General features: G+C 44.7%; 1 protein-coding gene across 1 annotated transcript in view; it reads right to left on the minus strand.

The window, feature by feature from the left end:
• Window positions 1-3,909: 3,909 nt before the first annotated feature.
• The window catches only part of KLHL6 (kelch like family member 6), a 70,990-nt gene continuing 50,635 nt past the window's right edge, over window positions 3,910-24,264 (minus strand). Inside the window, exons 4-7 of the mRNA XM_050780188.1 lie at window positions 15,920-16,157; window positions 10,279-10,481; window positions 8,672-8,885; window positions 3,910-8,406 (exon numbers count right to left, since the gene is read on the minus strand). Coding sequence (XP_050636145.1) covers window positions 8,105-8,406; window positions 8,672-8,885; window positions 10,279-10,481; window positions 15,920-16,157 — 957 coding nt within the window. The 3' untranslated portion in view covers window positions 3,910-8,104. The remainder of the gene's footprint in view (window positions 8,407-8,671; window positions 8,886-10,278; window positions 10,482-15,919; window positions 16,158-24,264) is intronic.

Consider the following 24,264-nt stretch of genomic DNA (forward strand, 5'->3'; position numbering starts at 1 on the left):
CCTATTACTACATTTTTGTTATGAAAGAATAGAATTTTGGCCAGGTGGGGTGGCTCATGCCTGTAATCCCAGCACTTAAGGAGGCCAAGCCAGGTGGATCACCTGAGGCCAGGAGTTTGAGACCAGCCTGACCAACATGGCAAAACCCCCCCGTCTCTACTAAAAATACAAAAATTAACTGGGCATAGTGGCAGGTGCCTGTAATCCCCACTACTCAGGAGGCCGAGGCAGGAAAATTGCTTGAATCCAGGAGGTGGAGGTTGCAGTGAGCTGAGATCTCACCATTGCACTCCAGCCTGGGGGACAGAGTGATACTCCATCTCAAACAAACAAACAAACAAAAAACAGAATAGAATTTCACCGACAAAAAATCCTTTTTATCTAAGGTCAGACTTACAGATTGCTCTGCACAGTCAGGTTTTCCTTCTGCCTTCTATGTATTGGCACTTTCTTAAATCAAGGTGATATGGTTTGGCTGTGTCCCCACCCAAATCTCATCTTGAATTGTAGCTCCATAATCCTCATGTGTCGTGGGAGGGACCCAGTGGGAAGAATTGAATAATGGGGTTAGGTTTTTCCCATGCTGTTCTCGTGATAGTGAGTAAGTCTCACGAGATCTGATGGTTTTATAAAGGGCAGTTCCCCTGCACAGGCACTCTTGCTTGCTGCCATGTAAGACATGCCTTTGTCCTCCTTCACTCCTGCCATGATTGTGAGGCCTCCCCAGCCATGTGGAACTGTGAGTCCATTAAACCTCTTTTCTTTATAAATTACCTGGCCTATAGTATTTCTTCATAGCATATAAAAATGGACTAATACACGAGGCTTTGCCAGCCTCATCTCCCCTCGCCCCTGCCCTGTCTGCCCAAGTCAGTGCCCTCCAGTCTTGTACCTTTCAGATATGGGTTGTGACTTGTGACCCATTAGTGGGTGATGTAATTAATTTGGTGGCTTGTGAACAGCATTTTAAGAAAAAATTGAATAGGAAATACAGAAAATGTGTTTCTTATTGTGATACATGTTCAAGAAAGTTTGAAAGCACTGCTCTGGCCTGTATGGGTCAAAGAAGCTTTAGTACTATTTTTCTCTTTAGTTGCCTTCAGCAGATTCTAGAGGGAGGGGTTTCGGCACTCCTGGCCTCGCACAGTGGGCCCATGGTGGGTTGCAGAAAACGGTCAGTTCTCTTTTAAAATGCTGCCAACGGCAGCACAGGTGGTGGGCACACCTGTTCTTTTAACTGTATCTGTTTCATAAGGCAAGTATACCTGGGACACTGAAACTCTCAGCACCAACACTCCACTCACACCCTCGCTCAGAGACTTCACCAAACCATCGCATGGCTTCCAGCAGTCTAAGGCCACGTCCCTGGGATGGGCCAGCCCTCTTTGAGTTGCTGTCTGGAAAAGCTTAAGGGTGTCAAAAGAATTTAGTTTGTTCCACCAACACCTGACAATAGGCTCCTGACCTCTCTTTTTTAGAACATTTACTAAAAAAGGAGGCTTACCATTGTGAATCCTTCCTCTGTCCCTTTGAGCTACTTTGTATGTGTCGCCTACAGCTCAGGAGTGTCTTTCTCAAGGACCCGAAAGCCATTCCCCTCAACGTAATTATCAGGAAGGAGAGAGCCTCTGATTCCCAGGCTCTGTTGGGGGAGAGGATCCTAGCTTCGAGAACTGCCAGCTAGCAGACACAGCTGGCCTCAACACATTGACTCTGCCCAACACTTTGTCATTTTTCACTTCCCTGACTCTAACTGAACCTGCTCACTGCACCTCCTGGCTCCCTTATTCTCCCTTTAAAAGACCCAGTCAGCATCTCTGCACAAATCAGAATAGAGCTCAGCTCTTTCCCCTACTGTCAGCAGTTACTGAAGAGAATCTGTTTTCACTGCTTTAACTAATGTCCTGCTTGTTTATTTTTATTTTTAAACCATGTATGTACACATGTATATGCACGCGCGTGCGCACACACACACACACACACACGTCTTCTCAAGACAAACGCTGCTTCTCAGAGATAGCTGATTCTTGTCATCCTCATAATCTAGAGTATTTTTCCCTTCCTGTGTTCATTCCCTGTGTCATCTCTAAGTCATAGGTAAAGTTTTACTTAACTGTTCCAGCCTGGTCTTTGATGGTCCTTGGGAAATTAAATGAAGAGTTGTGTACAGGACTCTTTCCTTACAGGGAAGAGTTGGGGCTATGAGTTCCAACTTTCCGTGCCCACTGGGAGCTTCTCCTACTGTCAAATGTGGAGGGATCAGGATTTGTGTTATGAAGGAGATTTCCAGTTGTCTTACACATCAAAGACCACCCCTTTTCCCTCTACCCAGCTTTAACTTTCCTAAAGAATTTATAGCCAGGAAGTCTCATATTCTGTATCCAGACAGATGAGTAGAGATGGTTGGGCATGGGTTTCAAGGCAGCGCTTCATGTGGGAATCAATAACAAAGCAGACATCCGAATGTGCAAAAGCAAAAGGAAAATCCCTAGGCACCAGTAAACAAACATGGAAGTGAAAAACAGAGTGACTGGTAAGCAGCCACGCTGATGGTGGGGAGCCTGGGGAGGGTGGGACCGGACCTGGATTCATCCCCAGCACCAAGAGTCTTCAGTTGTGGCCACATGCAGCAACGGAATATGAGGCATGGGGCTACAGAGGGTGGGAGAGAACTGAGTCCTGTATGCAGGCTGCATGTCCAGGGAAAAGGAACTGGTCCAGGAGATGCTATACACCAGCAGGGAGCAGCAGGTGCAGGGGGAGGCGCTAAGAAAAGCTGGGCAGATGCCTGGCCCTGGCCAAACTGCCCAGACTTGAGATGATCACTTAGACCCAGTGGAGAAATTGGAAGGCTCAGCAGCAAAGTTAAGGTCAAAACTCCGTTTGACTCACAGCTGGTGCAGTGGCAGTCAGACCCAGGGCCCAAGATCACTCCAGAACACTCCCCACCAGTGAGGGAGCCGGGTCTGTGATTTCCAAGGGTTTCCACCAAGAGCTCCTAAGGCAGAACATCTACTTCTGGGGAGGCCCAGAGGGAAAGGTCTGAAGCTATTCATGGGACCCCAGATTTCTTTTTTTTTTTTTTTTTTTTTGAGACGGAGTCTCGCTCTGTCGCCCAGGCTGGAGTGCAGTGGCGCCATCTCGGCTCACTGCAAGCTCCGCCTCCCGGGTTCACGCCATTCTCCTGCCTCAGCCTCCCAAGTAGCTGGGACTACAGGCGCCCACAACCGCGCCCGGCTAATTTTTTGTATTTTTAGTAGAGACGGGGTTTCACTGTGGTCTCGATCTCCTGACCTTGTGATCCGCCCGCCTCGGCCTCCCAAAGTGCTGGGATTACAGGCGTGAGCCACCGCGCCCGGCCGACCCCAGATTTCTTTAAAGGCTTCAGTTTTCCTTTTCAAATACATAGGACTCTTGCATTATAACCAAAATGAACTAAATTGATAACAGGGTTTCCAGTGATTAGAGGGAAGTCTCATACCCCAAGTTACATGCGCCCCAATTTGAGAAGCAAAGGCCAGGGAGGGCTTCAGAGACAACACAGGAACAATGGTGGAGGCGGGCTAAGAGGTCGGGCCTGTAATCAAAAACCTAGAAGGGGGTCTCCTGTATGAAGAGATGAGGCCAGGCAAGAGGAGAGTCACGCAGTTTGCATGTGGGTTGGTAAAAGCTTGCTCAGCAAGGCAATCCATCTTTAGGGAGGGAAAAACTGTCTACCGTTTGACATTCCATAAATCAAACCTGGTGAATTTTAACCTATGAACTTATCTAAAGTCCCATGAACCAACTGAAAGGTTTTAAATTTCCACCTTCTAAATTAATTTCTGTTCAGACACCACTTATTTATATAAACCAAAAACAGCAAAAAAAAAAAAAAATCACTTCATGATTGTATATAACACATTTGCATCTGTTCTGTGCATATTTTATTGAATAAATAAAAACTTAATTGGTTTGGTTTTTAAAACCTATAAACAATATCCTTAGTTTGATCACTGAAAATATACAACTTTATGTAACCAAAATGCTTAAAGGATTTTGTTCACCGAGTGTTGGCTATTTATACCTATACATATGAAAATCTGACCTGTCAAAACTGGTTTTGCAGTAGCCATATTTGAGATATATGTGGATTTCTATAAAGGTTGACTCTTCAAATTATGAGATCTAATACAACACCCAGGTATTAAGGGAAAAAAATGATTTTGCAACTCCAAGTTGGGACTTACATAAGAAATCACTGTGGTGTTATCAACCTTAAAAATTCTATTGAGTGCTTTCATTTTTCAAAATAAAACAGGACAAGTAAATAACAACAATACCTCAAAAACTTCTATAAATAGCTAAGCTATACTATTTTACAGCTACAAGAACATGATATTTGTATTTCCCTGAGAGCATAGTTTGCTTTGAGTTCAATGACACAGTGTATGTGTATGTGTGTGTTTTCCGAAGCCATTGAGACCAGAATAGATGAAAGCTAAGAAGAGAACATGAATCTGCTGATGTTCTGATAAGCTTAGCACCCTGCCTGTTTCAGATCAACCTTGGCAACTGGAGTCCCTCAACCTCATCTACAGATTCCGCTCCACCAAAGACTCTGGGCCACCTTCCCTCTAGGACAGGAGACACAGCTGAGCAGCTCAGAGGCCCCACAGCAAGTTGGCCCAAATGCTGTGCCTGCTCTAACTCGTGCCTCTGCTCTAAGAAGTGGGTTCCTTCCTTATTTCCTTGCCTGGAATTCTCCCTTACCCTTATTCTCCCTTACCGTTCTTGGGACTAGAGTCAAGCTCACAAACTCCAGGGCCTCCGATATCATTTTCCAGACCCGCATCCTTGGAACCTGACCTCCTCCTACCCCATCTTCTTCCCAGCCAGGGGTGCTCTGTCCACTCGCAGGCCTGCCTCGATCTCCAGTCTGCTGAGCCAGAACATCCTGCCATGTCCTGCCTGAGTCCGAGGGTTGTCCCTGGGTTAATTCTCGGCTTGGTTTTCCCCCTACTGATTGTGTGGGTTATAACAGTTACCTTCCTGCAAATGTGTTTGTCTTTATTTCTTAGAATGAATTTTAGATTTTAGAAGCCCTCATCCCTGGCTAGTGGCTAGAAGCTAAAATCCTGATGACTATACTTAAGTTTACCCCAAATGACTTGAACTTTCTTTCTCGAAGAGCTACAGACTGGCAGCTTCAAATACAGAACCCTCAATCTTCTAACAAGGTGTATCTGTTCCCTACCCCATGTCATTATTACGACTCCCCATTTCCTGAGTGTCAGCTACATGAAATTTTCCACAATTCACCTGCATATCTGGTGTTGTAAAAAATCATAAAGAGTGCTTCCATGATTCATTTAGGTGTTCTGATGTAGTCCAGAAACTTGGGTCCTACATTTAGAATCAGGTTTATAGCACAGAAATCCCAAATCCTCACTTTCCCAGCATAGGGTTGACCTGCTGATGGGCACGAAGTTTGCCAATGGGTCTTATCAAAGGACCACCATCTGCTCCTTGAAAAGACAAACATGTAAGCAATGGCCACTGGTTGACTTTACTGCACAGCTTACCACCATGACCCCCTGAAAGGCAATCAAGACTTGGATCCAGCCTCATCACTTCATATACATCTCATTTTTAGCTAACTTGAAGAAAAGAAAAACAAAAGTATTAACTGGTGGCCTATTTACCCATATCGAGTGTCCAGCGTGGAGATTTGCCATTCATGGGTGTCCTCAAGGCTTGGCAGACATGAAGCACTCCATGAATGTTTGCTGAATTGAACTAGATTACATTGTTACATTGTTTCAGTTGGGAGCTTCCTGATGATGGTTATTATAGTGCTCATGAGTCAGCCATAGTTTGTTCTAAAATTCCACAAATATGCTTCTATTGGCCTGTGTTACTTTCCACAGCAGAGAGCTGAACTGTCATGCCTCCAAGGCACAGAGCCTTTCACACACCAACATACATTTATATTTATCTTCAATAATCTGGCACAAACAGAAATCTCACCTGTAATTTTTCAAGTTTTTGCAATCTGTTTCAAATATTAGCTTCTTCTAACCATGACTGTTTAATGAAAATTAAGTTCACTGTCAACTCTAATAACTCTAACTTCCCAAACGGCTGAGAAGAACAAGCCACACTGGACATGAAAAAAAACTCTATAAAGAGAATTGAAATCATATGATGAAAATAAAGTCCATTGGGTAATGCAGTTACTATGTTGTTATCATTGTTGCTTTTTAAATACAGCGTATGAAACAGGATCTCTTAACCTGTTTCTCCAGCTTGGGGATTACAATGAATTTCCAGTGAGCTCATTTGAAAGCTCTAGCTCTTACAGTGAAGGACAGATTCTGTTCTTTAAGTCACAATTGAGCTACACTGATCAAAAAAACAACTAGAAGTGCTTTTTAAAAGTCCTGAAAACGAAGGCTTCAGGAGGATGGGGTATCAGGAAGGTGGACCTAAATCACTGTCCAAAAACTAGAAAGTGTACCATCAAGGAGAATCTGTCGTTCCTGTGGAGGCCAGCTGTGTTCAGGTGTTTACTTTTTAAAATAAAACAGTAGTTTAAGTCTCTAGAAACATCTTTTCTAAATTGCAGTACAACTGATGAACACTAAGAGGCCAGGGCACCAGACTGTGCTAAAGGTACAATTCTGTCTGGCAATGACAGTTCTGGTCCAAAATGGGCCATCTTATGATCATTTAAAAAAAAAAAAGGCCGGTTCCATGGCTCACGCCTGTAATCCCCGCACTTTGGGAGGCCGAGGAGGGCGGATCACAAGGTCAGGCGTTCAAGACCAGCTTGGCCAAGATGGTGAAACCCCGTCTCTACTAAAACTACAAAAATTAGCTGGGTGTGGTGGCAGGTGCCTGTAATCCCAGCTACTCAGGAGGCTGAGGCAGGAGAATCACTTGAACCAGGGCGACAGAGGTTGTAGTGAGCCAAGATCATGCCATTGCACTCCAGCCTGGGCGACTTCATCTCAAAAAAAAAAAAGAGACAGAACACAAGTATTTCATCTTTCATCTCTTTCAAAGCAAACAGGCCTTCCCAAACCCATCCCCCAGACCTTTCAAGTGGAAGAACCTATGAGATATTCTTGGCAAGGAGCCCAAATGACTCCTTGGTTTAAATTTTGGTAAAGGGTGGGGATGAGGGAGGATGCAGAATAAAAAAGAAAAGGAAAGAAAACAGGAAACACCTTTATTTCCCTGCCGTGCTGAGTGAATCTTTTAGCAGACTTGCCGAAACAAGAAGTGAGCCAAGTTTTTTTGTCTTTGTTTTTGTTTTTGTTTTTGAGATAGAGTTTCACTTTTGTTGCCTGGGCTGCAGTGCAGTGTCACGATCTCGGCTCACTGCAACCTCCACCTCCCAAGTTCAGGTGATCCTCCTGCCTCAGCCTCCTGAGTAGCTGGAATTACAGGCGCCTGCCACTGCGCCAGGCTAATTTTGTATTTTCAGTAGAGACGGGGGGTCTCACCATGTTGGCCAGGCTGGTCTCGAACTCCTGACCTCAGGTCATCCACCCGCCTTGGCCTCCCATAGTGTGGGATCACAGGCGTGAGCCACCACGCCTGGCATGAGCCAGGTTTTGTTTTTGGTTTTTTGCTTGTTTTTCCTGCCTGAGATAGGCAGCGTGGTGGAAGGAGCATTGACTTCGGAGCTGAAAGACCTGGGTTTTAGACTCCTGGGGTAGCTACTTGCTATCTGAGTGATCAGGGGCATGCCACTTAGCCTCTGTGAAACTCTGTTCCCTCACCTGTAAACTAGAAGTGATAAGAGCCACTCACCAGGTTAAATGAACCCATACAAGGAAGTGCCTGGCACAGAAGCCGGCATAGGGTGGGTGGGTCCTGAATACTAAATATTACTCTTCCTCACCTCCCCTCCTGAGGTAGGTCACGCAAACATTCCTGGCCAGTCTCAAGTGACCCCAAACTGTGACTTCCAAGGTTCTCCCAAAGTGAGTCAAGGGGATCCCCTGATGCATGGCCTCAAACTCGAGCCTGCAGCCTGAAGTGGGGCTGGAGGAGGGTGAGAGGTGAGGCAGGCACGCTGAGGATCTGGGGGGCTCTCCAGCTCCCCATCCTGCTGTCAGACAGACACTGCCCCAGGCACGATCCTGCGGATGTGCGTGTACGACTTCCTGATGGTGACACTGCCGTGGTGCGACACGCCCCGGGGCAGGACACACTCCTCTGTCAGTTTCTGGGCCTCGGGGTCCCAGCACAGCACCGTGGCGATAACCTCGTTCTTCTCGTCCCGCCCGCCGGTGATGTAGAGCCGGTTGTTGCAGGGTGCGATACCGCAGCTGGCCCGCTCGTGGCTGAGCTGGGTCACCAGGCACCAGCTGTCTTCCAGGGGGCTGTAGGCATACAGCGCCCTCATGGCCCCACCTGAAGAGAGGGAGGAAACTCGGTGGGCATCGCTCCATTTTTCTGGGTTCTTCCCTCTTAACCACTAAAATTCAATTTCTGGTTAGGCCAAGTCTACCCTCTTGCCAAGAGAAACAGTCGATTGACGGCTCTTCTGAAAGCCAGAGTGGGTCCTAGGGGCAGTGAGTTGCCAGCAGTGGAGACACCGCGACACACCCTTGATGTGCTGCGGCCAAGCGCTAATCAGATTCTAAGCCATTCAGATCAATAAGAAGCCATTACTCACCAACGACATAGATGCGGTCCCGGAAACTCACTGCATTGATGCATTTGGCCTCCACCGGCATGGCCGCCTTCAAACTCCACTTGTTGGTGGAAGGGTCATAACACTGAGTCTTGTCTGTGGCCAGTTTCCCATTGGGCCCTCCTCCAATCACATAGAGCTTCTTCTTATGGCTGGTGGCTGCAAAGGAACTGACATGGACAAGGAGGGGTGCAGCCTGTAGAGGCACAGGGCACAAGAAGAAGCTGTCAGTCATGCTGCCCAGATTGCTGCAGTAACTCCCAGGATACAGGACAGAGCTCCGGGACACAGAACTGGGCATCTTTTGCCTAAAGTCACAAGGCCTGTAGGCTTGAATCCTCTGAAGACACAGCAAGAATGAAAGCATGCATTTCTCACCCTCCCTCCAGGCTCCACGCAAGCTAGGGCAAGCTGTGTGTTGGGATATGCCAGACTCTCCCAGAATCCCGCTCTCAGGGAAGGAGGAGTATAGGTAAGAATAAGTTTATACAGATGAAATCAGCCAGTGTTGGAGGAAAATGATGTTTTATACATGCATATTCATATACGTTCATGTGCTCATCCACTCAAAAAATATCTATGGAGTGCCTACTATGTACCAGCATTGATTTTCCTTGGTGCTTATATCTAGGAAGAAAAGCTGGTATACGGGTTTGAGGTGGCCACAGGTAAGCAGACTCTTCCATTATAGGGTAGCACTGAGGATTTTGAGATTAAGTCAGATGTGTGCTTCTACCCTATGAACCCCAGGACACTAAAGGAGACTTCCAAGAGCCTCTTGCCCATTTATTTGCAGGATCCTTTTAGATCATGGAGCAGCTCTGTGATTGGGCTTGTTTTGAGAAGATCTTAGGTATGCTCCCCATAAATGTTAAGGGCTCTCAATATAGCACTTTTCAGGCTGACAGTCTTGGCTAGATGTGTTGACCTGGCAACCTTTGCTTGTGCCTACAATGACTGTGTTGTACACTCCATTAAGCTGGAACATGCTTGGACATCTGATCTGATAAGGAAAAAGAAAATTTGAAATTGGGAATAACTTGGAAATGAGATGAGGTGGCTTTTCTTTTCCTGAGTCTGATATACACCTGAGGTTGCATTGATAAGTCTGACATGCAGGGCTGCAAGTGGCTCATCATCAATGGGAAAATAAAGAAGGGATGACTTCTAACACGACCAAATCACTCTGGGTTCATAAACGGTATAGTAAAGTGATCCGCATGTGTCCAGTGCGGAGAATAGGAGACAAGGCATCTGAGGAGACAAGACTCTACGTCAAGACATGCAGACCAAGAGATCTCCCATCTAAGGACAGGGTGAGCCTCCGTCCACATCTGGAATTCTGTCCAAATTAGGACAGGTGCCCACACAGACCTTCACCACTTGGAAGGACATTGTTTCTGTGATTTGATCAGTGATACTGAAGCAATAGCTCCTAGGAGGAGGGAAGCTCAGAGCCACCAAAAATGTTCTCCTTGGGAGTAAAGTGATCAGAAAGCTGGCCACCATGGTAGGCACGTTCCAAAGCTTTCTAAAAAAGCATTGAAGTAATAATACAGGCAGTTACTGGTAGAAATCTTCTCCTATACCTCTGACCAGCAGTTGTGAAAGGGGTCGTAGGTCTCCACGTTGTTGATTCTCTGTAAGCCGTCGAAGCCTCCAATAACATAAACCTTGCCACCCAACACCACCATCTTATGCCTCCAGCGGCCTATGTTTAAATACTCAATCTGAATCCACTTGTTGATCGAAGAATTATATTTCCAAACATCATGCTGTGTTTCTTTGCCACCTGCAAGAGATACAAAGCATTTAAGAAACCATCAGATGCGTCAGAAATACAGCTTCTCCCATAATATCCCACATATCCAAAAGCGCCAAGTCCCCAGACCAGCCCTACCCTGAGGGGAGATATAAGAAACCCGGCTAGTGTGTGCTGTCTGGCAGGGGAGATGAGGCAAACGCAGGGGAACAGGGAGAGACAGAAGGGATGACGTACCACACTATGTCATGTGCCACCTCAGCGCTGTGAGAGTTCAGAGAAGAGGTGGCTAAGTGAGCAGGGCCCCAAGAAGGCTTCAGGGGGGCAGGATCCAAGCCAGCCTGGGTGGGTAGGGGCCAGAGGGAGTCTGGACTCAGTGTTTGCGCTCACAAGGAGCAGGAAGCAAGGCTGGGCGGGGACAGTGGGGTTTGTGCAGAAGGCAAATTACATGGCAGCTTAAGTTCTATGTTTACTTAATTATTTAAACAAAAAAGCAAAGATACAGACCTGGAAAAATCACTAAGAAATCGTACAACATTCTCGTGGTGTGTCTCTCTGATCTGTATAAAAAGGTCAGTGGGATTTATCCTATTTCTAAATTAATTTTTGTTATAAAAGTACGAGATGCTCACAATAGATCATTTGAGAGTGATCTGGTAAATATTTTCTTGAAGACAACGCTCTTAAAAAACAGAAAAGAAGTAATTCAGCAGCTGGGGAAAGAGACAAAGACAAAGGACAACTGCCTTTTTTGGTGATTTTAATCAAATATTTAACAGCTTTGTGTTTCCATTTTCCCATCAGCATAGAGTACTGCCAACTACTTAAAGCAAAGATTTACTTTCCAGACTTACATCTGTGCAACAGTGGAGAAGTGAACATTACTGACCACATTCTGTGTCGGGGTGTTTCTCTAGTGCAGAACCCAGAAGTGGGTTTTCTAAGCCAAAGGCATGTGCACCCTGAGTTTTTACAGGTGCAGCCAAGGCACGCTCCGCAGCTGTGCTGGTTGACTTTTCCTCATACCCACGTTTTGCTGGTGCTGGTGGTTTTGTTTTCTGCCTTTCTTTTCTTTTTTTTTTTTAAGACTGACGGAGAAAAACTCTGTCAGTTTGGTTTTCGCTTACTACGAGGGAAGCGGAGCTTCCTCTGCCTTGAATCTTTTGTTCATATGCTTTGGCCATTTTTCTTTGGGTGGGGTACCTTTCAATAGGTCTCCATTTATTCAAAACATTGATCCTATTTAGGTAGTGTCAAAAAGTATAAATATAAAATAACTATAATAATAAATAAATTTAAAAAATAAATAAATAAATATAAAATAACTGTAAATTTTCAAAGAAATATATGCAAACTTTATTAAAACCTATGATTTTATTTTAGGACTAAAAAAAAAAAACCAAGAAAGCATATGGTGTGCATAAATGATAAATGAGAAGACACCTTATTGTGAAGATGTCAACCCTCCCTAGGTTAATCTATATACTCAGTGCCTTCAGGACTTTTGGGGGGAACTTGATGAGATAATTCTAAATTTCACTGGGAAGAGTAAGTTTGGAAAAATTTCTAAGAAACTTTTGAAAAAGAAAAGTGAAGAAGGAGGCTTTCCTTATCAAGTATTAAAATATACAAAAAAGCTAACCTAATACAAACAGTGCAGTACTAGACAAACTGATCAGTTAAAAACAAGAGCACAAAAACAGACTAAAATATATACAGATCATTAAATAAATGTTATTAGAACAACTGGTTGTTCATTTGGATAAAAATTAAGTTAGATACCTATTTTACATTACATTTAAAATAAAATTCAAATGTTACTGCTATAGAAGTAACTGGAGAATGTATAGGATATTATGTTAATGGCCTTGGGGTTAGGAGGGGTTTTCTAAGCGTGACATGAAATGTGGAATTGTATAGGAAAGAAAACAAGTATATAAATATAAAGTTAAAAAACAGCCACAGTCTAGGAGAAAATATTTGCAACACAAATAGCAAAGGATATATAATTAGAGCTCCAAAAAATTACTAAGAAAAAGACAAAAACTGATAGGAACTGTCAAAGAGTATGAATAGATAATTTTAAAAAATAAATCCAATTATCTGGTAAATATATAAACTATGCTAAACCTCACTAATGACCTAGGAGTATAAATTCAAACATTCTAGTCTATTAAAAATTTAAATGACTAACAATAGAAATCGTGAGCAAGGATATAGAAAACGGGCACTGTCACTCATCACTGATTGGACTGTTAAATTGGTACAACGTTTCTGTAGGACGATTTCACAATATATACAAAATTCTCAATTCACATATGACCACTTCCAGGAAACTTTCCAAGTAGCAGCACAAGTATGAAAAAATATGTGTCTAAGAATGCCTACTGCAGTATTTTTTAAGGAGATTTAAAAAAAAAAGAAAGCTAAAAAAATTATGGTTTATCCATTTGGTAGACTGCCATATAGCTGGTAAAAAGAATAACAGTAGTGATAATACTGGCCAGCGTAATTAAGCTCCCATGATGTGCTTTTCATGAGTAACTATATCACTTAATATGTATATCCATTAAACCAACATGTCATCATGTCCAGATGATATTGTTAATTGAAGTACAAGTTTCTGTTGATTTAACTGTGTATAACAAGCATGCTTTCAGGTGTTGCTTGTATCATTAAAAAGTGAACAATAAATTTATGACAAAAGAATAACATGTGGGCTGGGCACAGTGGCTCACACCTGTAATCCCAGCACTTTGGGAGGCTGAGGTGGGCGGATCACCTGAAGTCAGGAGTTCAACACTAGCCTGGCCAACATGGTGAAACCCTGTCTCTACTTAAAACACAAAAAAAATTGGGCCAGGCGCGGTGGCTCACGCCTGTAATCCCAACACTTTGGGAGACCAAAGCAGGCAGATCACCTGAAGTCAGGAGTTTGAGACCAGCCTGTCAATATGGTGAACCCCTCGTCTCTACCAAAAATACAAAAATTAGCCAGGCATGTTGGTGGGCACCTGTAATCCCAGCACTTTGGGAGGCCGAAGTGGGTGGATAACCTGAGGTCAGGAGTTTGAGACCTGCCTGGCCAACATGGTGAAACCCCTTCTCTACCAAAGATACAAAAATTGGCCAGGCATGATGGCACGTGCCTGTAATCCCAGCTACTCAGGAGGCTGAGGCAGGAGAATCGCTGGAACCTGGGAGGCAGAGGTTGCAGTGAGCCGAGATCTCTCCATGGCACTCCAGCCTGGACAACAGTGAGACTCCATCTCAAGAAAAAAAAAAAAAGAAAGAAAGAAAGAAAGAAAAAGAATAACACGTGTAGTATATGTGACAAAGACTGACTATGATGACCACACCTGTTGATCCCTCCTGGGCACATAGCTAAACTACATTTCCCAGCCCCCTGCACCTAGACAGGGTGAGGGGAGGGTAAGGGAGGTCATGTCGCTAGTTTTTGCCAATGGAGCGTGAGCAAAATCAATGGCCCTTCCAGGCTGAGGCTTTTGTGAGCAGGTGTGACTTCTCAACTCCCTCAGCGTTTTTCTCATCCCTAAATCAAGTCCACATGTAGGAAGAAGCAGTGTCACAAGATGGCAGGATCCTAGGCCCCTGAATACCTGAATGGAGCAGACCGTCCTCCCCCTGACCCCTGCATACTATTGTGTTAATTCACTGAGACTTAGGATTTGTAACAGCAGCTAAAACTATTTACCCTGAGCAAATAGAAAATAATTTTTGTAAAAAATGAAAACCCATAGAATTGTGATGGCACAGAGAAACTGCCCTATTTTACTTTACTTGCTCTACGTTGTTTGGATCTTCTACAACAATTAAGGCCGGGCGTGGTGGCTCACACCTGTAATCCCAGCACTTTGGGAGGCTGAGGCGGGTGGATCACAAGGTCAGGAGTGCAAGACCAGCCTGACCAACACACTGAAACCCCGACTGCACTAAAAATACAAAAATTAGCCAGATGTGCTGCCACACACCTGTAATCCCAGCTACTTGGGAGGCTGAGGCAGGAGAATCGCTTGAACACAGGAGCTGGAGGTTGCAGTGAGCCGAGATCATGCCACTGCACTCCAGCCTGGGCAACAGAGCTAGACTCCGTCTCAAAAAAAAAAAAAAAAAAAAAAAAAATTAAAAAAAATTTCTGCAAGATGAAAAGAAAGCTAGAACCTAATCAACGATATGAATGCATCCAAAGGACGATCTGTCCTTGATTTTGGAGGAAACATGCTCTGGGGTGCTGCTTTCCTCTCAACAAGTTCAGATTCGAGAAAAGCCTGTAAGAAAGGGGAAGGGAAGCTTGTCTCCTTCCTTAGGGTCCCAGGGAGAGCCAAGTGGCTTTTGATGTGATGGGGAGAGCGTGGTCGTTAGGCTCAGAACTTGGGTTGAAGTCCTGCCTGACACCTACCAGTGTGCGACCTTAGGTATGTTCAAGAATCTCTCTGTGCCTCTGTTTTCTCCTACCCTAAAAACCCCTATCTTACAGAGCTGATGTGAGAGGCAAACAATTAAATGTTATTAAAGTATAAATGTATCTACTACTCAGTAAAGATGGTTGAGACTGTGTCATTCAATAAATATTTACTGAACATTTACCCGGAGGTCAGGCACAGTGCTAGGTACAGGGGCTATAGTGTTACCCCTCATGGAACTTCAGGTCTAATGGGAAAGACAGACACAAAGTAACTATCAATACTGAAGCAAACATTTTCCTAATGAAAAAGTATTGGGTCCTACTGAAGTATACCCAAGTACAACCTAATAAACATGGGAGGGGTCAGGTTTGGGGGAAGAGCAGACGTGTTTACTCATTACTGAATTCCCACTGCGTAGCTCAGGGGCCTATGCCTATAGCAGACACTGAATAAACCCTTACCACTTTCCCTCTTCTTTTTCCGTGAAGGACTGGACTTGTCTGCCTCCTCTCTAGGTTTTCTATTAATGCTGGCCAGACAAGGTGGCTCACGCCTGTAATCCCAGCACTTTGGGAGGCCGAGGCCCGTGGATCACCTGTCGTCAGGAGTTCAAGACCAGCCTGGCCAACATGGTGAAACCCCGTCTCTACTAAAAATACAAAAATTAGCCGGGCATGGTGGCAGGCACCTGTAATCCCAGCTACTCGGGAAGGTGAGGCAGGAGGATCCCTTGAACTCAGGAGGCAGAGGTTGCAGCTAGCCAAGATCGTGCCACTGCACTCCAGCCTGAGCAATAGACCGAGACTCTGTCTCAAAAAAGAAAAGAAAAGAATAGCACAATGCTGCTCAGTTTGGTGTTTATTAAGGAGCAATGTACCCTCCAAGATAAGACCACCTGAGCTCCTGGGTCCATATCCTGTCTCAGTCAGAGCCAGATCATTGCCAATTCACAGTAATTCTAGGATGGTTGCCTGGCTGCCACTCAGGAACATATGTAGTGCTACTGGGGCTTGCTGTGGCTTTACATGACTCCTAGCTTACCTGAGATGTAGACCTCATTTTTCAACGTCACGCATGCAAACTCCACCCACTTCTTATTCTCACTCTCCAGCTCATGCTCCGTTAGCGGGAGCTTGGCCACCTCCAGGCGGCTGCGCCTCAGGGGGTCCAGGCAAGTCACCTCTGCCACAAACCGTTCATCCTTCGTGCAGCCACCGATGATCATGAACACCTCAGACTGGAACTCATGCATCCTGGGCTTGGTGCGCTCCGAAATGATCTGGAAATCAATGTGGGCACATAAAGGCAGGACAACACAAAGTTTCAGAGCTCGGGCTATGGAGCCATTAGGAGCTGGGTCCAATTCCCACATCTGCCATGGTATGACCATGTGACTTCACCTCCCTGAGCCTCAGTTTCATCATCGTATAATGGGGATATTAGAGGTAACTACCTCATACGTGTGTTGTGAGGATTAAATGGGATAATGTATAGAGTGTGCTTCACCCAGAGCCTGGTGCATAACAGGTACTCAATCAGTGTTACCTGTTTTTGCTGCTGTTTTAAGAGATTGGGGTCTACGTACCATCAGATGCCCTTCCTGCCTTTCCTCTCCTGCCTAGTCTGAAACCTTAAATCCTGGAATTTCATTTTGGGCTACTTTCCATTCCCCCTTGGCTTTAATTTCCTGATGAGACCTCAGACTTTGCTCACCATCAGCCTTCTGGAAGAGACATCCTGGACAGTGATGACCTACGAGCATTCAGTGACTTAGGAAACAAGAACTAGAAGGAATCAGGGTGTGGCCAGGGAGGGAGGAAGGCTGGTTCCAACATACAGTAAATGACCTTTCAGAGCTTTGAACCAGTGAAGAAATCCATACTATGGGTATTTGAACCCTGCTGAAAGAGCAGAGGTTCGAAAGTCAAATGTACCAGCGTTCTATCACCTGTGGCCATGTGACCTTGGAGAAGTAACACAACCTCTGTAGACTGCTTGTAATCATTTCTGTGCTCTCAGATAACTGTGAGCATTCATAAGGTCATGAGGTAGAGGTGTGAACAGAGCACCTGGCACACACTCGCCCCTCAACAGCTAATTATGCCTGTAGGAGCAGCGGTAGATGCCATATTGATACTGCTATAAAAGGAAGAGCTGCCCTTCTTGGTTCCATTGATCCCCTGGGCTCTATGATGAAGGTTCCATAGGTGTGCTGATGGGAGGCAGAGAGGCAGCCACCATTTCCCAGATGGCCAGAGTCGCCAATTTTCCTACAAAATTAGACTGATTTAACACAGACTACAGAACTCCGATTCTGCCCATAGGTGGTGACAAATAGGTTACAGCAGCAAAGACTGAGCCCTCAAACAGTGAATCCAACCAAGAGCCACAAATAATCAGACCAGCCAACTCCCAGCCTCTAATTTTCCATAATAGTCTTTGGCTGGTTGGTTGGTTTTCTGTGCCTAGGAGCCTGGTACGGTGAATTCTGCATCCTCCGATCTTGAGGCTGGACCATGGCCATAAAGTTTGTGGCGGGGCAGTTCCTTATGGGTCAGCAGAGTGGGGATAGGTGTGACTGGACAAAGCCTAGGCAATGGGCTGGCCCTGACAGTGTGGACAGCAGAACGGTGCTGGGATAAGGGTGAAGGGGTGAGCCAGGGAACTTGGAGGCACCATGAGAGCACCAAGCTGGCAGGACAGGATCTGGGCAATGGCACCAAAGACAAACTTTGCTGCTCTGCAACTTTCTCTTCAGCTATCAGCCGTGGTTCCTGTCCCTAAACCCCATTCCCCACAGCTGAGGCACAACCTCCAGCACCAGTCTATCCGGTCCTCTTTCAGAGGGGATTTTGGTGTTGCAGGGCAATGCTTAGAAAACAGTACTGGCCTCCCTGAATTGATTCCCTTGTGACCCTTTCTTCAGTTCTGGGAACCAGGCCTCAGCCTTCACTCCGAAGCTCCCCTCATTTTATTTGTAATTCCTGCTCTCCTGCCCCAATAACCTGTTGGGTAATTGAGAGGCTGCTACAAGGACTGGACTAGCCGTGATCTCACCTCCTGACCTCCAGGTCTGGCATCTCATTCCTTGGTCCTGACCTATGAAAGGCTGTCCTCCTACTGGCTAAAATTCCTGGTTTCCTGCCTGCTGTCTGGATCTCCCCATAATATTCTATTCTCAATTTCCTATGCTACCACCCCAATCCACTTACCCCTTTAAGGCATTTGAGTAATTTACTTTGTCCTTTTCTCCAGGAAGCCATTCCTAACTTTGCACACATTCCCATGACCCTGAATTTCCCCCACAACAGCACTTTTCATGCTTCACTGTAATTTACTGTAAGGCCCCTGATGGCAGGAACAGCCCTTTTTCTCCATGGATCCTCAGCACCAAGAATAGTACCTGGAGCTTGTGGGCATCTATAAACATTGATTAAATGAGTGAGCTGGGTGCAGTGACTCATGCCTGCAATCCCAGCACTTTGGGAGGTCGAGGCAGGTGGATCACCTGAGGTCAAGAGTTCAAGATCAGCCTGGCCAGCATGGTGAAACCCCATCTCTACTAAAAATAAAAAAGAAAATTCAAATTCAAAAAATTAGCAAGGTGTGGTAGTGGGCACCTGCAATCCCAGCTACTCAGGAGGCTGAGGCAGGAGAATCACTTGAACCTGAGAGGCAGAGGGTGCAGTGAGCCGAGGTCGCACCATTGCACTCCAACCTGGGCAACAAGAGCAAAACTCCATCTCAAAAAATAAAAAAAAAAAATGAGTGAATGGATGAGTGAATGAATGGGCAAGCTGGGTAACTCAGTCTAAATCACTGTGGTAGTAGGCATCCACGATGGCCCCAGTGATCCCTGCTTCCTGGTATTCACATCTGTGTAGTTCCCTCCACACTGTTCTAGAATTGGTCTCTATGACCAACAGATTACAGCAGAAGTGATGATACATCACTTCTGAAATTAGGCTATAAAAGGCACTACCAGCTTGCATCCTGATTACTCTCTCAGTCTTTCTTAGGTCATTTGCTCTGGGGGAGGCCAGCTGTTATAGAGATGCCCACATGGCAAGAAACTGAGGCTCCCAACCAGCAGCCAGCAAGGATCTGATGCCTGCCAACAGTCCAGTGAGTGAGCCTGAATCCCATTTGAACTTTGAGATCACTGCAGCCCCAGCCAACAGCTTTACTGCAGCTTCATAAGAGACCCTGAGCTAGAAGCACCCAGCTAAACCACTCCTAGATCCCTGACACTCAGAGCCTGTTAGATAGTAAGTGTTTGTTATTTTAAACTTTTTAGTTTGTGGGTAATTTGTTATGCAGCAACTGAGAACTAACACAATCATCTAGCTGATGGGCTTGGCTGGGTAACGAGACCTGTCTTAGAACTCAGCACCATGGGACCGCCAAGTGGTGGCACCATTACCACATTGTAAGTTCAGCTACATGTGGCAAAATATTAGCCCCAATGTCATAACAAATGTCAATCTGAAGTCTGAGACGGGCCAGTTTGTTGCAGACATGCAGAAGTGTTTGCCAATGAACGGCATGCAACAATCAGGCATAACCAGTTTATTTTCAGATTGTTAAAAACAGAGCAGATAATTGCACCTCAGTGACTGCTCAACCGTCCACAGATCTTATACTAGGGGACACAGTGAGCATATTGTTTCAGCAAAGCTATCCTTGGGCTGGAGCCTCTGCTCCCCTTTCCCCACATCACACATGTCAGAGTAACCTTTGGTATAGACCAGGTTCATATCTGAAAACTTAAGAGGCAATTAAGTGAAGAGGCAAATTTCCTCTGTCCCCAAATATCTCTTTCAATGAAGGTTCCAGCTACCATTCCCAAATCAAATAGAGATTGACATTTGCTTTTGGTGTTCTAAAATTTCCTGTTGTTAATATCAGTTTAGAGGATGGACAAGGTTAAAAGAGAAAGATGGGCTGGGCACGGTGGCTCACTCCTGTAACCCCAGCACTTTGGGAGATTGAGACGGGCAGATCACCTGAGGTCAGGAGTTTGAGACCAGCCTGACCAACATGGAGAAACCCCGTCTCTATTAAAAATACAAACTTAGCCAGGGGTGGTGGCACATGCCTGTAATCCCATCTACTCGGGAGGCTGAGGCAGGACAATCTCTTGAACCTGGGAGGCAGAGGTTGCGGTGAGCCGAGACCGCACCATTGCACTCCAGCCTGCGCAACAAGGGCGAAAGTCTATTTGAAGAAAAAAGCAAACAAACAAACGGGAAAGATAACGATAGGACAAGAGGGTTAAAGTTTGGTAAATGAAGGGTACGGGGAGAAGTGTGCTCACAGAGTAGCCTCCAGGCTCACGCTACTGTCATGAGGAGTCAACCCAAGACCCTTCCAGCAGTGAGCAGACTGGATTCCCAGGGAATCAACTGGCAATGAATGAGACCCCAATTAGGAGGTCATGGTGGTTGGTTGGTTGGTTCAGTTGACCAAACTATAAAATGAGGATGAGAAAGTGCCTTGAGAAGGATTTGGGAAATTAAGGCCACAAAAACCTGGGACACAGTGAAAAGACTGATTTTAACCCCAGAGAAGGATTGATTGTGAGAGATGGAGCAACAATAAAGGAAACAAGTGGCAATGACAATAGCTTCCATTTGTGGGGCACTTAGCATGTACCAGACATTGTACTAAGCATTCCATTCATTACTTAATTCTCAAAACAGTTCTATCAGTTGGTAGATATTATTATCCCCATGTTACAGATCAGAACTGTGCCTTAGCGTAGTTAAGTAATTGCCTGAGGTTACACTGTAAATAAATTGTGCAGTCAAGATTAACACCCAGATCTCTGCCTGACTCAAAGCCCAGGTTCTCACCACTGAAGAATTTTCCAGATGTCAGAATTCTCTCTCTTCCTAAATCTAAAGCTTATAATGTCTGACTCTGCCCCCAGCACCTTGGAAATACAAAAGGCAATGAAAATATTTTATTGCAGCAATTGTGCAGAAGACAGGGTAGGGACCTTTTATATCAGAGAAAAGCCTTTATCATCTGCATTTCAAGGACTTAGAAAATAGGAAGCAGAAACAAAAATAGCAAAAATATTGGAAGTATAGTTGAGCAAGGCACTGTTTATGTTTAAATTGTTTTAAAGTGCTATTTATTTATTTTAACTTTTATTTTAGGTTCAGGAGCATGTGCAGATTTGTTATATAGGTAAATTGTGTGTCGTGGGGGTTTGGTGTCCAGATTATTTCATCATCCAGGTAATAAGCATAGTACCTGATAGGTAGTTTTTCAATCCTCACCCTCCTCTCATCCTCTACCCTCAAGTAGACCCTGGTATCTTTTGTTCCCTTCTTTGTGTTCATGTGTACTCAAACTTTAGCTCTCACTTATAAGTGAAAATATGCATTATGTGGTTTTCTGTTCCTGTGTCAGTTCACTTAGGATAATGGCCTCCAGCTCCATCCATGTTGCTGCAAAAAACATGATTGCATTCTTTTTTATGCATTCTTTTTTATTCTTTTTTATGTAGTATTCCAGGGGAGACACTGAATAAATGCTGAACTGAGGGCAGTTGCAGAGACTGAGACCTGTCTGCAATTATATGCAGGCTGTCTGCTAGACATCCAGCATAGAATAAGTCCTATGTGGTTTCCTAGGCTTCCCCCATCAATCCACTCATCACCCTTCATTTGTTAAATGTCCCATCTTCTCTGACACACAGACTGTTTAGCAGTACCTGGGTAAGACACAGACTGTTTTGCAGAACCTGGTGCCATATCTGGCATAGAGTTGGTGTTCAGGATTTATTTGCAAAAAATGAAGGCATAGCATGCTTAACTACATGGGATGCTGTTTACACAGTTTTAAGGGGGAAATTTATAGCATGAAAGCCAATATTAGAAAGAAAGTCTCAAATCAGTGGCCTCCACTTCCACCTTAAGAAACTAGAGAAATAAGTGTAAATTAAACCCAAACTAAGCAGAAAGAAAGAAAATAATGATCAGAGTGGAAATAAGTGAAATAGAAAAGAGAAAAACAATAGAGAAAATCAAATGAAACTAGACATTAGTCATTTGAGAAAAATCAATAAAATTGATAAGCCTCTAACCAGATTGATCAGGAAAAATAAAAGGGGCAGAAACAAATTACCAATATCTGGAATGAGAGATGTGACAACACTATAGATTCTGCAGGTATTAACAAGATAATAAAGGAATACTCTAAACAACTTTATGTCAATACATTCAGCAACTTATATTAAATGAAAAAATTATTTGAGGCACAAACTATCAAAGTTCATTCTAGAAGAAACAGAGATCCTAAATAGTCCTATATCTATTAAAGAAATATACATTATAGTTTAAAAACTTTCCACAAAGAAAACACCAGGCTCTGGTAAATTCTACTAAACATTGAAGGGTATGTTTGCAGAGTGAATGAATGAACAGTGGATCTAAGGACCAAAAAAAAAAAAAAAAAAGACTAGAAAAGAACACAGAAAAAGGGAGAAACTCCAAAAGAACCTCAGACAGACAATTCCTGAGCCATGTTTGGCTAAGGCTTCTACCGATAGCCTAATGAAGAAAGCTTGGTAGCTAATCCCAGAACCATTGCATAGTGAGATATAAGTATGGGTCTTCATGTGTACAAACTGTTAACAAACTGTCCCTATATCATTACTTCCTCTCCACTAAATTTATTCTTGTCTTTATAAAATTCTGAAGAAAAATCTTCTTCAGGAATTGTTAAGGAGAACCAGGTAGATCCAAATAATATGTTTACTCACCATTCATAGTACCAATTTAATCATTCAACAAGCATTTACTAATTACTCATTCACTATATAGTAGTCTTAGGACTCTCTTCTAAGATCTAGAGATGAAAAGTGCAGTAAGACACATTTCCTACTATTACAAGCTCCCAGTCTAGAGATATTTACACATGATAAATTCAGATGGTTTCCATGCAGCAATTGGTGCTGTGATGGAGCAATGCACCAAGTGCTATGAGAACATGGACAGTGGCTGGGTGTGGTGGCTCACACCTGTAACCCTAGCACTTTGGGAGGCTGAGATGGGAAGATCACTTAAGCTCAGGAGTTCAAGACCAGCCTGGGCAACATAGTGAGATCTTGTCCCTACAAAAAAATTTAAAATTAGCCGAGTGTGGTAGCACATGCCTGTAGTCCCAGCTACTTGGATGGCTGATGTGGGAGGATCACTTGAGCCTGGGAGGTCGAGGCTGCAGTGTGCTACAATTGTACCACTGTACTCCAGCCTGGGCAACAGAGCAAGACCTCATCTCAAAAATAAACAAACAAACAAATAAATAAACAAACAAACAAATAAAAGGAGAAGTCTCTGGAGAAAGTGATGCTTGGATTGAGTTTTGAAGCAGGAGTAGAAGTCAGCTAGATGAAGAAGAAGAGAAAGCACTTGAACAACATTCATATTGACCTGGAGGCAGAAAAAGCACATCCACTTTGGGGAACCACAAGCTGTGCATTAGGACTAAAGCAGAAGCAGGAGGTTGGAGAGGACACTAGAGAAGCAGGCAGGAGGTTAATGATGCAAGACCAGGTTCTGGGAATGTAGGCAGGAAGTATGGGCTTTATTCTGAAAGTGATGGGGAGCCAATGGAGGAGGCAAGCCCAAGAGCAAGAGGATCAGACTTGAGTTTCAGATCTCTCAGCTGGTGAATAAATTGGAGGGAGGCCAGACATGGAGCAGGGAGATGAGTTTTGAGAAATTTCCAGAAATTCAGATGGTGAGAGTCTAAATCAAAGTGATGTCAGAGTATATCTAAGAGACGCAACGTTTCACCAGAGTGGGCAAGGAAGAACAGCACCCCCATGGAATAGTGACTAGACAGGGCACGTTCTTGTTGTTTGTTTTGTTTTGTTTTGTTTTTTGAGACAGAGTCTCCCTCTGTCACCCAGGCTGGAATGCAGTGGCCTGGTCTCGGCTCACTGCAACCTCTGCCTCCCGAGTTCAAGCGATCTTCCTGCCTCAGTCTCCTGAGTAGCTGGGACTACAGGCATGCGCCACCATGCCCAGCTAATTTTTTGTATTTTTAGTAGAGACGGGGTTTCACCATGTTGGCCAGGATGGTCTGGATCTCTTAACCTCATGATCCGCCCGCCTTGGCCTTCCGAAGTGCTGGGATCACGGGCGTGAGCCACCGCGCCCAGCCCAGGGCACGTTCTTGTTTCTGTGTGCAGTGTGCCCCCCAACCTCCCACCCTTCCATGACTAGGAAGAGGAGGCATGGGCCAGGTGTGGTGCTGGGTGATTTCTACATGTCACCCAATATACTCAGTAACTGTCTGAACACATAGCATCAGCTTCATAGATCGGGAATCAGGGCTTCTGGAACTGCCCGACCCAGTAATGAACAGGC

This window comes from Macaca thibetana, chromosome 2, assembly GCF_024542745.1.
Source record: "Macaca thibetana thibetana isolate TM-01 chromosome 2, ASM2454274v1, whole genome shotgun sequence".
NCBI classification, from domain to species: Eukaryota; Metazoa; Chordata; class Mammalia; order Primates; family Cercopithecidae; genus Macaca; species Macaca thibetana.